The following is a 16,027-nucleotide window of genomic DNA, read 5'->3' on the forward strand; positions in this document are numbered from 1 at the left end:
GAAACCCACAGACGAAGTCTGGCCAGTGTCCTGCTCAGTCTTTTCTTTTGGTCACAAGGTCTCAGATAGTCTAGGCTGGCCCTCACTTTACTATGTAGCCAAGGATAACCATGAACTTCTGTGCCTCTTGCCTCTCTCTACCTCCTCAGTTCACTGTCACATCGGGTTCTAAATGGTGCAAGGGATCAAACCCAGGGTTTGTGAGTGCTGGCTCAGCCTTCTTCCCAGTAAGCTACTCTTGCTCGGTCTGAAGCCAGGCGCGGCGCTTGTCCTCTGGCCTGTGCTACCTCAGTCCTTCTGGGGCTGCGGAGTCAGGCTTCCCCAGAGCCACGGATGCTCGGTTTTTAAAAAGCAACCAAGGCACACCTGCGTGTTACTGACCTGCCCCACCCCACGACTGTTTGTTCAGTGCCCTTGCAAGTCCCACAGTGTGGTTCCAAGTAGTCCTGCGAGGTTAAACAAAGTGATTTTGGAGACTTCGATCTGGGTCTGGGAGCAGCTTGTGCCACCCCCTTGCACGGCATGTTGATACCGTGCTCCGTAGGAAGAGCAGCAGGGCCGGCTGGCTATCATGGGTGAACATCCAGCAGGAACCGGGCACCTGGGAAACTGGAGAAAAGCTTCCCTGAATGCACATGGTGCACTCAGAACATGCCCATGCAGCAACATCCAAGTGCTAGTGAATCCCTCAGATACAAATCTGACTTTTAAACTTTGTCTTTTTTTTTTCAAATCCAGGATCAAGACCACAGACAATTTATTATGTAAGACATCGGTGAAGAATGACCAAGGAAAGTTATGGCTGTGAGTGACAGACTTAGATGAAGAGGCTCACGTTTTGCTGAAGAGTTTAAATTTGGCTTTTGCTCTTGGGAACGTCAAAATAAGCCTAAGAAGCACTTATGCCTTACAGAGCAAATAATCCACAGTGTCAAGTTTCATTTGCAAACAGGGTCACAGCAGCAGTCAAACAGAAGCCTAAACACCAGAGGGCTGACATACAGGCTTGGTAAGCTACAACAGGGTTGCGCATGCTGGTGGTCAGGTCATATCCACGGTGAGCCCTGGGACTTGACGTGGGAGCCGGGGAGAGCCACTTTCTATACACAACACCACCACGGGACAACAAGGAAGAGCAGACTGTGCGGGACGGCTATAACACTCGTTGCAGTAAGGCTTTCAAGATACAGGAACTTTTATAGCATTTGTATTTTAAGGATTTAGGGCAAATACATTTTTTTCTACTGATAAAAAGAAAATTAGTACTTAAAAGGTTCAAAAATATATCGATTGAGTGATTTTTTTTTACATAAATAAATTATATTGTTTTTTTTTTTTTTTTTTTTTTTAGGATTTAACAGCTGAAAAAACCCTTTCTGCTTCCACTGGAGGCAAAAATGAACAAAATGTTAGTTAAATAGAGAGCAGCATTTCTAAGAAATCTGTGGTCAGTGTTACAGACCATCTACACTACGAAGACGCCATTAAACAGGATCATTCAACCCTTTGATTCTTTCTTGTTATAGGATCAGGTATAGAATTTCTACTTTATATCTATGATTCATAAAACTGGGACCCCTTTTTCAAAATACACCCGACTGATTTTTCCGGTCACAATTTAACAGACTTCTTTGAGATGCTCATTTTCACATTTACATAATTTATAATCCCGAATGTATAAAAGACAATGACAAAAGCATCATAAATAAATAATGCAGGCTGAAATAGTATGCCAAACTTTTGGACCTTCTGATAAATTAGCAAAACTGTAACAGAAACAGTAAAAACACAGTAAATTGTGACAACGAAAAGTGAACGTGGTACTTAGTAACACCTGCCACATTTCCGGGCCCCACGAGCCCTGTGCCCCCAACAGTTTGGGCCGCAAACTTGGTTCAAGTCTCAGGAGGGAGCTGTCCGTGAAGGGGAGACACGGGGAGGACGTGATGAGTGGGAGGCTGGGAACCAACAACAACAAAAAAAGGGAAGCTGAGGCGCTGTCTGGGTGGGTTCTTCCCCGCTCCGTTCTGGAACACAGACAAATGGAAGGAGAGAGAACATCGCGCACTTGCCACAGAGCCTCGGCCAGCTATCGTTTGGAAGGTGGGTTCTCAGGAGGACACACACAGAGTGGAGGAGTAATGGAGGGGCCAACCGTTCATAATTGTAGTGTCCAAGGTGGCGAAAGTGTTCTGAAACGTCCACCCTGAGTCAGAACCTTCCAAGTGCTGAGTGACTACCTTCTCACAGGCTTCAGGAAGCCTTGCTTTTGCTGAAGGCAGGCACAAAATAAAAATCTCGTAGGTTCTTTAAACTCGGAGGCAAGCATGTGCCTGGAGCACTCTGGGAGAGCGAGGCGCAGAGTGCCTAGCAGCGAGCAGCTCTGTGGCCCGGGAGCCCGCCACTGCTGCAGTACTGCGGCGTGCACAGCTTCCCCTGGTTCAGTCATCTTCTCATGGGAGGGGAATGCTTCCTATACACAAAACAGTGCCTGGGTGGTATCATCTCTTCTTGCTGCAGGCGTGTGAAAAGCCATGAAGGGGAAAAATCTATTAGGAAGGTTTCTGTTTTTTTTTTTTTTTTTTAAAGAAATATGTGCATTTCAACCATTAGTTTATATACTTTACACTACACTATTCACTTAGCAGTCATGTGTTAAAAGGGACATGTTTTAACTAAAAATGTGCACCAGCACTGCCTCCTCCTGTGCTTTTTTCTCCCTCATTACAGTATTGCTGTGTGATGGAGCGTTCTCTCTCTCTCTCTCTCTCTCTCTCTCTCTCACACACACACACACACACACACACGTGCGCGCACACTTTTGTCTCTGCTCTTTCACCTTCAATGGTAAATCCCTTGACAGCTTTCTTTTGCTGTTTCCTCCCTCAGGTAAGCGGGGATCTTGGAAAAGATGGGGGTAGGGCGTGTCACCAAGTACTGTATTAACTATGATTGCTGGAATGAACAACTGGGTAACAAACAGAATGCTGTGCCTCCTAGACTAGGTAGACGACATTTATCTAATGAAGTGGCAAGACCTTGCAACTATTAACATCGGTTACCATAGTCCCCAGACAGGAAATTAGGTAGGTCGTATTACTCATGGAAACACAGGTTCTTAGGAAGGTGAAGTGAGGGAAGTAACAAACCTTTATGGGATAAGAAACTTACACGTCACAACCATTTCTTAAATGAAAAAGTTCTAGTTGGCGTCGCTAGAGTCTTCGAGCCCGCCCTCTCCGGCCTGTGCCATGTGGTCTCTTTCTGGGGGTAAAGGGGCGCCGGTCTCGGAGCAGTTCTGATCACTGCCTGGCTCCCTCTCACACCCAGAAGCAGGCTCTGTGCTGGGGTTCGGGTTGTCCCCCTTTGTTTTCTTCTTCTTCCTCTTCTGGCTCTCCAGACCTACTATCTCCGAGTGTCTGGCCTGCTGCATGGCTGGCAGAGCCATGCCCATGCCGGGGGAGAGAAACATGGATGGGTAGATAAGTCCAGGAGACACTCCCGGGATAAGAAACGGGTTAAAAGCCACAGGACTACTGGTAGTTATTGCGGGTTCAGATGGATCAGAAAATGGACCAGGCCCGGGTTTCTCTTCAGCCCGTGTGTCCGTCTTTCCCTCGGAGCTGCTCAGCTTGTCCTCTGCAGTCTTTTCTGTGGCTGCCATGCCGCTTTTCGTTGTGCTTGAGAGAGATGCTGACACAGTATTAGTGCAAGTGGTCGCCATGGGAGTGTTGAGGAGTCCCCCAACACCAAACATCTGGGGTACTGCGGTCATGCCTGGCAACATCATGGGCAACATGCTCAGGGTGCTTTTGACCTCTTCGCCAGTAGGCATGGTGGCAAAGCTGGCTGGGAAGCCCACCAGCCCAGTGAGGGGGATGCCTGGCATATTTCTCACATTCTGCAATCCCACCAGGTCCATCCCCGCAATCAGCCCGTTCATGAACAGTGGGCCCATTCCAGAGGGAGAGTCTGCCACAATGGCTGGAGCTTTGAGGAGTTCACTTCGAGGCCGCCTCCCTCTCCTGCGAGGGCCAGCATCCCGAAGGACGGGCTCAGCCAGAGTGTGGTTGAACTTGCTTTCTGGAAGAAATCCCTGAAAAAGTACAAAGAAAAGTAGGATGTTGAAAGTTACCGGATGGCAGGCAGTCATATAGGCATGCTGGCTGGGGCTGTTCACTGACCCCGCTTGTCCCCAGTTGCAGAGGGCTCCCCGTGCAAGGCGCATCTGCCCCAAAGCCAGGCTGGGCTGAGTTTGTTTGCTGACAAAGGACAGCCAGGATGCCAGCTGCTGCCAAACGGACTTCCAATACACTTGCCAGTAAGAACAACTCCGCACGTGAGAAGCTGGCAGAGACATGTTAGACAGACTCTTTGGTGGTCACTACCCACTTTCAGGAACACAGCTCTCACCCTCCTCACAGCACAGGGAGTCACACACCCAAGCTTAAAGCCCGGCTCGACACTGCCCTAGCTGTGGGGCCCAGGATGGGTTGGTTTTGGTAGAAAAGGACGACACTTCAAGTCACTGAAATCAAGCAAATGCCTTTTAACCACTGAGCCATCCCTCCAGCCTGTCACTGAAATCAGAAGGTTTAACACGTTGTATGTCGCACAGGAAAGAACACTTGCTAGGGGACACTAATACTAATGATGTGTGCCCTGTTCTCTGAATTCCCAGGGGCACAATCTGGGGTGCGAAGGGATGCGTACACGTGGGCTGTGGGAATGAAGGGACTTGGGTACTGCTGGGGAATCCCTCCCATTCTTCTCGTTGGAGGGCTCTCCAATTGTCTTAATTAGCAGAGTTCCAGGCAGCACCTGTGCTCCTACGATTCCCAATGTCATCTGGAGTTACACAAATGGGCCAGTCCCCATCATGATCATCTGAAGGTCTGTGGCACACAGAACGCAGCCGGGAACCTGCTCCTTGGGGTACATGGTCTGGTTGTGGACAGGTAATTACACAAGCCATTGCAATTACATCGTGCCACCCTGGGGCTCCTTGTGCAGATAATGTGAATTCCTGTAGAAAGAGAAACCTCTTTTTCCACAGAAAGAGCGACTTCTTTTTTTTTTTTCAGGATTTATGCTCCCAATCACAGGGTCATAGACAACTGCATGTTGCTGTCCTCCCCTGTCACAGAACCATGGCATTAAAATGCTTACACCTGTGTTGATGAGTTCTTTCTCATGAAGAGGAGTTAAGGTCCCTCCCTGTTGGTACAAAGGAAGTCAGTGTTCCTTTCCACATATGCTGGAGCACAGGGATGCCACCATTGTGTCTACTTCCTACAGTTCTGCACAAAGCTGGTCATAATTTTGCCACCTTCTTTCAGTTCTACCAAGAGCAAAGCTAGAACGTTCACAATGGCTGTGACGGGTCTTGACACTGGATTTGCACCAAGAACAAGTTGCCAGTAGCTGCAGCGTGGAGCCTGCGGGGCTGCGTGAGTGGGAGAGCTCGCCTGGCCCCCGTGTGCTGGAGCCCAGTGAGCCTAGAGCTGCATCTGATGCCTTTTCAGGACTTCACTTTGTGCAAATGTTTTTCCCTCCTGTAAGTCGGAGGGAGTGGACAGTGTGCCAGGTGAGAACTGGAGGCATGGATCTGGCTATAGTCCTCAATGGAGCAGGCACTGGGGCCAAGAAAGGAGGCACAAGTCTCACTAGGAGATACAGAAGGGTTAGTGAAACTCTGCTACCATGGCCCGGAGCCCTAAAGAACGTGGACGGAGAAGTCAGTAAAGCTAAGGATATCTAAAGGCTAAGCCTAAGGATTGGCCTACAAGCAGTTTAAGAGAGATGATTCCATGAAGGTCTGGCATGGTGCTGAGAAGAAGTGACAGAGGAGTGCTCAGCACTGAAATATCTCTATCACACCTTCCAAGGCTCAGGGTCCATTGTGGAAGAGGTGGTGAAAAGAATGTAAGAGCCAAAGGAAGGGTAGGACTCCTTAAAACATGATCACCTGACACAAAATGGCCTGGATACCCATGACCTCACAGTGCCTGACAGTATCTACACAAGACCCTCATAATAGGAGGAAAAGGGCATGACAGCAAAATAAAAGACAGACTGATTAAGAGGGGGAAGGGATATGATGGAGAGTGGAGTTTCAAAGGGGGAAGTGGGGGGAGGGAATTACTATGGGATATTGTTTATAATCATGTAAGTTGTCAATAAGAATAAGTAAATTATTAAAAAAATGAGGTATGCTTACTGTCGGGTGTGGTGGCGCACGCCTTTAATCCCAGCACTCGGGAGGCAGAGGTAGGAGGATCACTGTGAGTTCAAGGCCATCCTGGGACTACACAGTGAACTCCAGGTCAGCATGGGCTAGAGTGAGACCCTACCTTGGAAAAACTAAGAGAAACTGGTGTAGAAACTTTTAATTCAGAGCTTTGGCTTTTTTGCCTCTCTTCTTCCAAAACTACTAAACGCACGCACGTCATGTCATCTGTGTGCTGCTAATGCATTACACCCAGGTGCGCGGCTCTCTGGGCGTGAGGGTGTTTGCAGGTAACAGAGGAGAACCCTTTCAGAACACGCTGAGTGGACAGCACTTCAGTGGGTGCTCAGGAAGGAGCAGTGGGGACAAGAATAGCGACAAAAGAAATGCCATCTGCCACTCACTAAGCACTTGCCCCATGTCAGGGCGTTATCGAATCATCTCCTTCATCACCGCCACTGGCGCCGTCGCCACACCATCTCCACCATCGTCAATCCATTATCTCCACCGCCACACCATCTCAGCTCCACCATCATCACATCATCTCCATCTTCGCCACACGCCATGAGTTAGTATCAGCATCTCGAACATTCCCAGAGAACACGTCACAGAACACACTTGATCCTAGTAGTTGAGTCCTGAGAGACAGCTACTTTTGAAGTCCTATACTTGTCTTCCAAGTTCCCAAAGTACAGTCCAGAGAAAAAATTTTCAAAAAATACCTGAACAAACAAAAACCCCTCACTCCTTTGTTGAGTATCACAGAACTGGAAGAAACCTTTCCCTTCAAGGGAAGGAGGGAGGGAGCGGGGAGAGGGCTCAGTGGCGAGGTGCAGTGTGAGCTCAGAGCTCAGCACCCGCGTGAACCGCCGCGGCGGAAGCAGGGGTCTTGAGGCAGGCCGTACCTGCTGGCAAGAGGGGACTGGGAGAGTCTGCCAGAGGCTCGCAGGTGGGCAGCTTGCTTGATAAATAATGTCGAATCCAAAGAGGTGTGAGGTGAATCCCAACACTGGAAAGCTGTCCTCTTGTGTGTTCTCTGCTGTGCACACCCACACTCACCAAAAACAGAGCAACAAAAACCTTACAGGCAAGGGCTTCCCTGAGACCTTTCTACCCCACCTCCTGTCACACACCTGCTGCTCCGAACAGAACCAACCCAAGTGCTGGAATGTGCCAGCACTTACTATGGAGAAACTCCTGCCTACGTTTTTGTTTTTTATGAGACGAGGAGAATGAATATGAATATAAGCATGCCAGGGCCTATAGCCACCGCAAATGAACTCTGCAAATGAACTTCAGATACTGTGGGTCCTGGGGAATCAAACTTGGGTCCTTTGGCTTTGCAGGCAAGCGCCTTAACCACTAAGCCATTTCTCCAGCCTATGCCTTATTTCCTTTATTCAAAAAAAAAAAGTTTTATACGTTGAAAACATTTATATTTATTTATTCTTTTTGTTTTTTTGAGGTAGGGTCTCACTCTAGCTCAGGCTGACCTGGAATTCACTATGTAGTCTCAGGCTGGCCTTGAGCTCTCAGCGATCCTCCTAGCACTACCTCCCGAGTGCTGGGATGAAAAGTGTGCGCCACCGCGCCTGGCTCTGCCTCCTTATCTCTAAAGAAAGTGACAATAAAGACCTAAAGGATGAGGCAAGGCTAAAAAGATTTTTAAAAAAAAAATCCATGCATGTGTGCGTGCATATGCTGCTGGAGTCCAGAGGACAACCTTGGGTGCCATCCCCAAGAACACTGAAGAGGTCATCTTTGAATATACATTTCAGATTTAAGGGGTAGTTATCATAGAGGCATTTACATTAAAAGAAACAAGTACTGTAACTCTAGGTAAACGGAGTGTACCTATAAACAAATACCAATAAACAGAGTTTATCTGTAAACAAATACTAAGCTCTGGGTCATGATGTGGAAGTTATGGACATCTGCAGGTCACTCTGACATGCATTAAGATGATAGATTGACAGATGATGGGTTGATGGATAGAGGGAGGGAGGACGGATGGGTGATCGCCCACAACAGGGCCAATGCAGTACTAGCCATAGGAGAATCTAGATGGTGGCATTGACTATTCATTGCCAAATTCACTTAAATTCTTTCAACTTGCACAGTTGCCTCGGTCTCTTCAGATTCTACATTAACTATGGATCAAACTTTTTTTTTTTGGTCTTCTCAAATGGGCCATCTTTTATTTATTTTTTTCTTTATTATGCTTACTAGTATTAAAGTAGAAATTTAGGTTATTGGCTTTATGTCTTCTTTTTTCAAAAAATTTTTTTTTATTAACAACTTCCATGATTATAAAAAACATCCCATGGTAATGGCCTCTCTCCCCCACTTTCCCCTTTGAAACTCCACTCTCCATCATGTCCCCTCCCCCTTTCAGTCTCTCTTTTATTTTGATGTCACAATCTTTTCCTATTATGATGGTCTTGTGTAGGTGGTGTCAGGCACTGAGGTCATGGATATCCAGGCCATTTTGTTTCTGGGGGAAGCACGTTGTAAGGAGTCCTACCCTTCCTTTGGCTCTTACATTCTTTCCATCACCTTCTGAAGAGGTCATTTTTAACCAGCCTGTCTTGAGCTCGTCAGTGCACACCAGCTGCTCTGGGCTGGCCCTGTGTCTACACTGTGCAGTCTTGGGTCCCTGCTTGCTCATGACTTTGCTTGGTAAGCACAACTCTGACCCAAGGCTCCTCCAGAGCCTTTCCTGCAGACCAAGAGCCAAGGAAAGGTGCTGAGGAGCCTCTTCCTTATACCACCTGTGCTCTTAGAGCTCCTCCTCTCACTCGTCACTGGAGGAGCACACTCCAGCTCACAAATCTCTCTGCTGAGTATGAAACAGGCTCAGGTCCCAGTGCAGAACAGCTCACTTTGTTTTCTAATCATCTGCTATAAATCAGACCTTTAACATATTTTAAACTGAGATCCTTGCCAGAGCACCCAGGACTACACAACTCACTTAAGACCCTTGGCCTCCCTGGCCCTGTCCACTAGGTACAGAGTGTGCCCCTCAGGCTTCATGATGTTTGAGAACATCTTTTCCCTGCGCTTGAGAATCAGGGGTATGGCAGGATTATGAGGTTCTCTCAGAAATGACAACTAGACCTCAAGGTGGAGGCTGGTCTCTGTCCCCTCTCAGGTCTGGAGAGCAGAAGCAGAAAAGCCCGGGGTGAACAGAGGTCACATACGGCACATCAAGGGGAGCGCTGCTACAGGAAGTCAGCACTCACCACTTCCTGTGGAAGAAAGCTGCTGCCCACGCCAGGCGGGTGCCCCTCCCAGCTCTACGACCACACACATCGGTCAGATGGGCTTTGGCAGCTCTCCCCCTGGGTAATTACACCCTGGGAGCAAACCTGCTTTCTCTTCTAGGGAGCAGGGGAAGCAAGGAAAAGGAGGGTCCTTTCGTTCAAGCAACACTGCTCTCCTCATGGCTGACAGCCACTCCTCCCCAAGAACACCTTCATGTATCAACACACGATCATGTTTGTTTCAACTCTAAGTGTTAGGCGGCAGTGAGAGAAGCATGGCCTCCAAAGCTTTCCTATTCTTCCAAGAAGGGTAGTAGGCTCATCCAACAGAAACTGAGGGTGGTTGTGTAGAAAAATGGCAATGCCAGCTGTGAAATACATTTTTGGAGTGAGTGGCGAAACCTAAATATGAATTTAGATATTAATGCTCACACGTATCATGGCAGCACTTATATAGCAAAGTGTTGTTAGGGGATGCTTGCTAGAGAACGTAGGAACAATACGTTATATCTACAAAAAAAACCCCAGATACATGTATAATATGCACGTACACAACTTATTAAAAACAGAAGTGTGTGTGTACACAGAGTGAATGAGCACACAGAGCGGGGACTGGGGGCTTAAACGTGAGGAGGCGCTCCTCACGAGAGTCCAGCATTTCTAGAAGGGGTGGTGGGGTTTCAGCCTTGGACCTCACATGTGAGCGCTTTGGGACGAGCAGCAGGAGACACATGGCCGACCTGGAGTGACAAGTGTGTAGCTGTGTGACTAGGTGGACAAGGGCTTTCTAGTCTTACCTTAGTGCCCAAAAGGGGCCAAGGGCTGGAGAGATGGTTCAGTGGTTAAGGCTCTGCCTATGGAGCCTAACGGCCTGGATTCAATTCCCCAGTGCCCAAGTAAAGCCAGATGCACTAAGTGGTGGATGCATCTGGAGTTCATTTGCAGCAGCTGGAGGCCCTGGTGTACTCACGTTCTCTGCTTGCACATAAGTAATAAATAAAAATTAAAAGAAACCTTTTTTTTTTTTTTAAAGGGGCCAAGAAACAGGGTTGAGGTTGGCTTGCAACTAGCTTGGAAATGGGTGTCTAGAAATGAGTCAGTGCCTGTGGAGGAGCTATGAGCACTGATGTCAAAGGAAACATAAGGAAAACTGAGAAGGCCAATGAGGAAACCATAACTTTTTTTTTTTTTTGAGGTAGGGTCTTCCTCTAGCCCAGGCTGGCCTCCAATCCTCCTACCTCTGCCTTCTGACTGCTGGGAATAAAGGCGTGCACCACCACGCCTGGCTTGGAAACCACACTTCTTAGAAAGCGACCTATCTGTAAACGCTCAGGGACTGTTACAAAGCATCAGCTGGAGGCTTGGCTTTGCTTGCAGGCGGTGTGCGGGCACATGTGCTAAGGCCACAAGTGGACACCAGATATCTTCCTGGATCACTCTCCACTGCAGGGTCTCAGCTGAACCCAGGGCTCAGCAGTTTGTCTAGTCCAACTAGCCAGGTTCTCCTGGGGATTACAGGTGGGCTGCTACACCCACCCAGCATTCACTTGGGTGCTGGAGATCCGAAGTGCAGTCCTCATGCTTGCATGGCAAGCACTTAGCCACTACACTGTCTCCCCAGCCCTGGACTGGAGGTCTCTACCCGGTGCTGTTACAGATGGATGGGATCAAAACAGAATCAGCTAGTGTAACCCAAGGAAGTCCAAGAAAAAGCCAGCAATGACATTGTACTAATAAAGCAGGAGCAGAGGCGGTGGTGGGGGAAGGACAGCTTTCCCAACACGACAGACTTGAGGGACTGGCCCGGGCTCCTTTCATGAGACTGTGGTACTGACGGGTGAGTGACAAAGCCACTGACAGCTCCTGTCTGCACACAGAGGAAATGAGTAGGGTGGATAAAATTTTGCAGCTAAAATAAGAACCGAACCCACTCTTGGTCTGGAGGGATGGCTTAGTGGTTGAGACGCTTGCCTGCAAAACCAAAGGATTCTAGGTTCAATTCCCCAGGACCCACATAAGCCAGATGCACAAGATGGCACATGCATCTGGTTTGCTTGCACTGGCTGGAGGCCTTGGGGAGCCCATTCTCTCTCTCTCTCAAAAACCAAAAAACAACAACAAGAAAACCCCTTAAAACCCCACTCTCAGGCAATCCCTCCAAGAAGGGGTCTGATGCAAGGAAAGCTGCCACAGAGGGCTGACACGTGCTCAGGAGAGCTTGCATCCATGGAACAGCTCAGGACAAGCTAGTCTCCACAGAGAGCTTGAGAAGCTCCTATTTGGGCAGGATGCACTCTGGGCAGGGTAAAAGCTCACTGCCGTACATTTGTGCCCTGAACATGTTTCTGAGGGAAATGCACTGCTGCCCCCTAGAGGCCATGGCTTTTCTATTCTGAACTTGCAGCATCTGTAAACTATAATTAACTCAGCTTCGTTATACCCCAAGTATTCTGCAGATGTCTTTGAAGTTGCTTCCAGTCTCATGATTCTATAATAGGAAAAAGGCAGCGCCTGGAGTCAGCTGTCTTTCATTGCCATTGTGGAAGCACTAGGAAGAAATGTCTTAAATGGTCATTAAAAACTCAAGATAAAACATGAAAATTTCCATGACATTAGCTAAACACTAGAAACAGACTGCTATGGAGGGTTTACGTTTCTCATCCCCTTTAACATTACAAATAGAAACCAAAACCAAAACAAAACAAAAAAATAAGACGTTGGGATGACTTAACACTGTTTAGGAGGTGAAGATAGAAACAAGGCCAGAGGAGTCGCAGCTCTGCCTAACAATGTCCGTGGCACCACTGACTATTCAGTTTCTGTGCTGGCTGCTTGTCCTCTGCCAATCTGTTACCCAGATACTCATTAGGGATTTCTGTCACATGCACTCGACCAAGATGCTCCCCTTGTGCCCACAACTAAGACCCCCTTCCTACCCTCAATCCTGGTTCCTTGGGGACAGCAGGAACCCTCTCTTCTCCACTCAGAGAGCTGATGTCTAATTTTGCAGGTTCTTTGCAGCGTGGCCTCCTCTGCTTTGGCTTGTCTGAATAATTCTAGGAGGCAAATGGAGACCAATGTTACAAAAAACAAACAAACAAACAAACAAAAAACACAAAAAAACTCGGCCACAAAGTCTGCTGAGGGTTGTGTTTTTCAGCTGGGGCGGGGAGGGGGGTTCTTTTCTCTTTAGTGGTGCTCTACATAGGACCCCAACCCATTAGCTTGCTAGGGCACTGCTGAATCCTAAGCCTCCTCAGACACTCTCTCCACTGCTACCTGCCCGGCAGGCTGGTCCTGTGAGAGCGTACACTACGAATTCAGCCTCCTTTTCCCACAGGCTCTCTTGTCTGAGCAGCTGGACAGTCAGCTATGCCCAGAGGAACAAGTGGGGGAAAAAAAGACAAGAGTGCTCAGGAGACCCCCTACAGATTCCTAACTAGAAGGACTGAGACAGAGTAAAGGCGGCAAGCTGACTTGTAGGAGAGGCCCAAAACTAAGAAAGCATCCCGAAAGTAGTGATGTATTAACTTGTGGTAGAGTTCATGCAGCCTGAAGACTTCTTTGAACTTAGGACATTGTGTGCCATCCTGGGGAGCTAGGGCTGAACTAAAGCCAAGTTCTGTCCTCAGAAGGTTCTGCATGTCTCCTTCTTCTGAGATGGGGGTGGGGGGGCACGGTAATTTCTGTTAGTGGAGGATTAACCTACAATTTATACTTCAAACAACAACAACAAAAATCTTTAAAATGATGCTCTCACACAGTTTCTCCCAAACAGCTTCTATCTTGTGGCTTCTTTAAGCATATGCTGATCAAAACTGGCCTCAAATCAGCAGCACCTTAATTTAACAGTGGTCTTGGGGGTCACCAACAACACTTACTGTCCCAAAGCCAGGAACATCCAAGGAGTAGTCAGCCTGCTGCCGCAGCCAGTCGAGCAGGCTCTTGCTGGGAGCGGCTTTCTCAGTCTGGTTGTTGGATGCTGCTGTCTGCTCAGGGATGGAGGTGGCAGTTCCTGGCCCTTCAGGGTGTGTGTTGCTCAGGGTGGTCTGCCCCGGGTCTTCGTGGACTTCCTGAATTAAGGGAAAGGAGTATGTACAGGTAACTGTGGCAGGATGAAAACTAGTTCCTAACAGGTGTAGGTGTTCTTGAGCTTTTCCATCTACTTCTCATAATCACAGCCTCAATTAGAATCCTCCCAAATACTGACCCACCATTGCTCTCACACAGGCTATGAGGTCCTCTCCCTGAATGCACTTCTCCCAACCTACTTAGCAACACTGGGTTCCATCCTGCCTGCTGTGGTTCAGTCTATTCCTTTCCATCCTTACCTACGATTCCAGGCATCGCTGGCCCTCCAGCTCCTGTCTATAAGTACTATGGGAAATTGTGGCTTTGTATTTCCAAAAGAAGGGAACATTACTATGTAGGTACCAGATGCCTCAGAACCAGTAGCTTTTAAAGGTCCCCTCTAATCCCAATGCAATCCCACCTACACAGGAGGCTGAGGCTAGAGGATCAAGTGGCTAAGCCCACACTTGCTGATTACTGCGGAGACTGGTAACTGCTCACTGTGCTGAGGATACGTGACTACTTCATGCCCAGCCCTAAATGAGACATCTGTACCACCCCGTTCAGGGCTCAGGGAATATTTGGAAGATGGAGTGGAATGAATGCAAGAGATGAAGAACAGGGAGCAGTGCTGTAAAAACGCTGTCTTCCAGACAAGACATGGCTGTCGCACTCATGAACTCACAACAGCTGTGGTTCCCTGCACAAGACTGGGCCCCGAGAGCATTCTGTTATGGACGGTGGAGGAGCTCAAAGGGACCCAACTCTCCCTGAAGAGCTACTGGCAGTTAGTTGATGGTTGATGGGAGGGCGGTTGCCAGGTAGGCTGTCCATGCTCTGGTAAATGATCCTTCACCCATATTTACGTGAGCAACGCTAGTGAACTCAGTGTCTTCCACCAGCCCTGGGCACACAAGCATCAAAGAAGCACATCTTTTGGAGGCTAATGGTAAGAAGGAGTTCAACAGGAGGAAACAAAAGAAGATAACCGGGGTGAACATGAAAAAATATATCCATGCATAAAACTGTCAAGAAATAGCTGGGTGTGGTGGATTGCCATGAGTTCGAGGCCACCCTGAGACTACACAGTGAGTTCCAGGCCAGCCTGGACTAGAGGTGAGACCCTACCTCAAAAAACCAAAACCCAAACACCAAAACAAAACAAAACTGTCAAAAAATAAATGAGCCTACAAATTTAAGACTAGCCTGGACAACAAAGTAAGACTTCATTTCAAAATAAATGATACCAGCCCAGTGTGGTCCACAGCTATAATCCCAGAACTCAGGAGGCTGAGGCCGAGGGACTGCCATGAGTTCGAGACCCGCCTAGGCTAGAGTGAGTTCCAGGTCAGCCTGTGCTACAGTGAAACCCTGCTCTAAAAACCAAACCAAAAAAAGTGCTGGGGTATAACCCAAATCTCAGACTATTAAAATGAAAAAGAAAAAAAAAATAGCATGTAGGACTGGGTGGGGAAAGAATCTGCTACTTCACCTTCCTGGATTAAAATCTGAGAGGACGACATACTGCCAATGTTACAACTCATCATTAATGCTTTCAGTATCTGGAGAGCAAGGCCCTTGGTTTTGTTTCCTGCTCTGCCACTTAGTAGGTGGATAATTTGGGGCAAATTACTTGATGCTTTTAAAAGCTTCAGTCTGGTCGTCTTTTTCCCAGCTGCTGCCATGTGGGGGTGTGGGGGCCTGTGCCACGGGGCCTGTGTGCAGGCCAGGCAGTGGCGGCCGTCCTTCTACTGTGCCGAGGCAGGCGCTCTCTCTTGCTTTTCTGGTCCGTGTCATCCAGACGAGCTGGTTCATGGGCTTCTGGGGAAATTTTCTTGTCTCCTTCTCCCCCCTCACCACAGAGGCACCAAGGATTACAGATGCCTGCTATGGTGTCTGGCTTTACCTGGGTTCTGCGAAACCAAACTCAAGAGTCTCATTCTTGCATGGCAAGTGCTTTATCCACGAACTACCTCCTCAGACCCTTACAGGGCTGTTGAGAGGCTCAAATAGGACAATTATGAAAAACCCTGGCCATAGTGCCTACCACACAGTGGGCACTCATTACTGGCCATTGTCATTCCTTTTAAAATCAGAAAACACAAAGCGAGATTATTCTGGGACTCAAGAGCCCATATATGGGAAACACTGAGCAAAGTGCTGAGGGGTTTTCTCTTGCCTTCTTCCATTGCTGACGATGATCCCTGAGCTCAGAACGCAGTGTGATCTGCGGAATGTACAGCTGCCTGGAGCAGGGGCATTCCAGAGGGGCAGAGTATCCAGTAGCGTCCCATGTCAGGTAGCAGAGCCAGCACCGCCTCCCACCCCCACATCTAGCTCCTGGAGAGCTTCGCTATGCTCCAGAACCGCTGCGGCAAATGCAACCCTGTCATCTGGCTTTGCTCATCCCACTGCCTGGGGCTCCTCTTCAGAAATACTCAGGATTTGGGTTGCTTCTATTTGA

The 16,027-nt window shown here is 48.3% G+C and overlaps 1 protein-coding gene across 3 annotated transcripts in view; it reads right to left on the bottom strand.

Annotated features, from left to right (window-relative positions):
- Window positions 1-740: 740 nt before the first annotated feature.
- Chd6 (chromodomain helicase DNA binding protein 6) overlaps window positions 741-16,027 on the bottom strand; it is a 199,330-nt gene continuing 184,043 nt past the window's right edge. For all 3 annotated transcript variants that reach the window (XM_045156931.1, XM_045156929.1, XM_045156930.1), the window contains exons 35-37: window positions 13,374-13,565; window positions 12,429-12,548; window positions 741-4,096 (exon numbers count right to left, since the gene is read on the bottom strand). In XM_045156931.1, the coding sequence (XP_045012866.1) occupies window positions 3,203-4,096; window positions 12,429-12,548; window positions 13,374-13,565 (1,206 nt within the window). In that variant the 3' untranslated portion in view covers window positions 741-3,202. The remainder of the gene's footprint in view (window positions 4,097-12,428; window positions 12,549-13,373; window positions 13,566-16,027) is intronic.

The sequence above is a fragment of the Jaculus jaculus genome, chromosome 8 (genome assembly GCF_020740685.1).
Source record: "Jaculus jaculus isolate mJacJac1 chromosome 8, mJacJac1.mat.Y.cur, whole genome shotgun sequence".
NCBI classification, from domain to species: Eukaryota; Metazoa; Chordata; class Mammalia; order Rodentia; family Dipodidae; genus Jaculus; species Jaculus jaculus.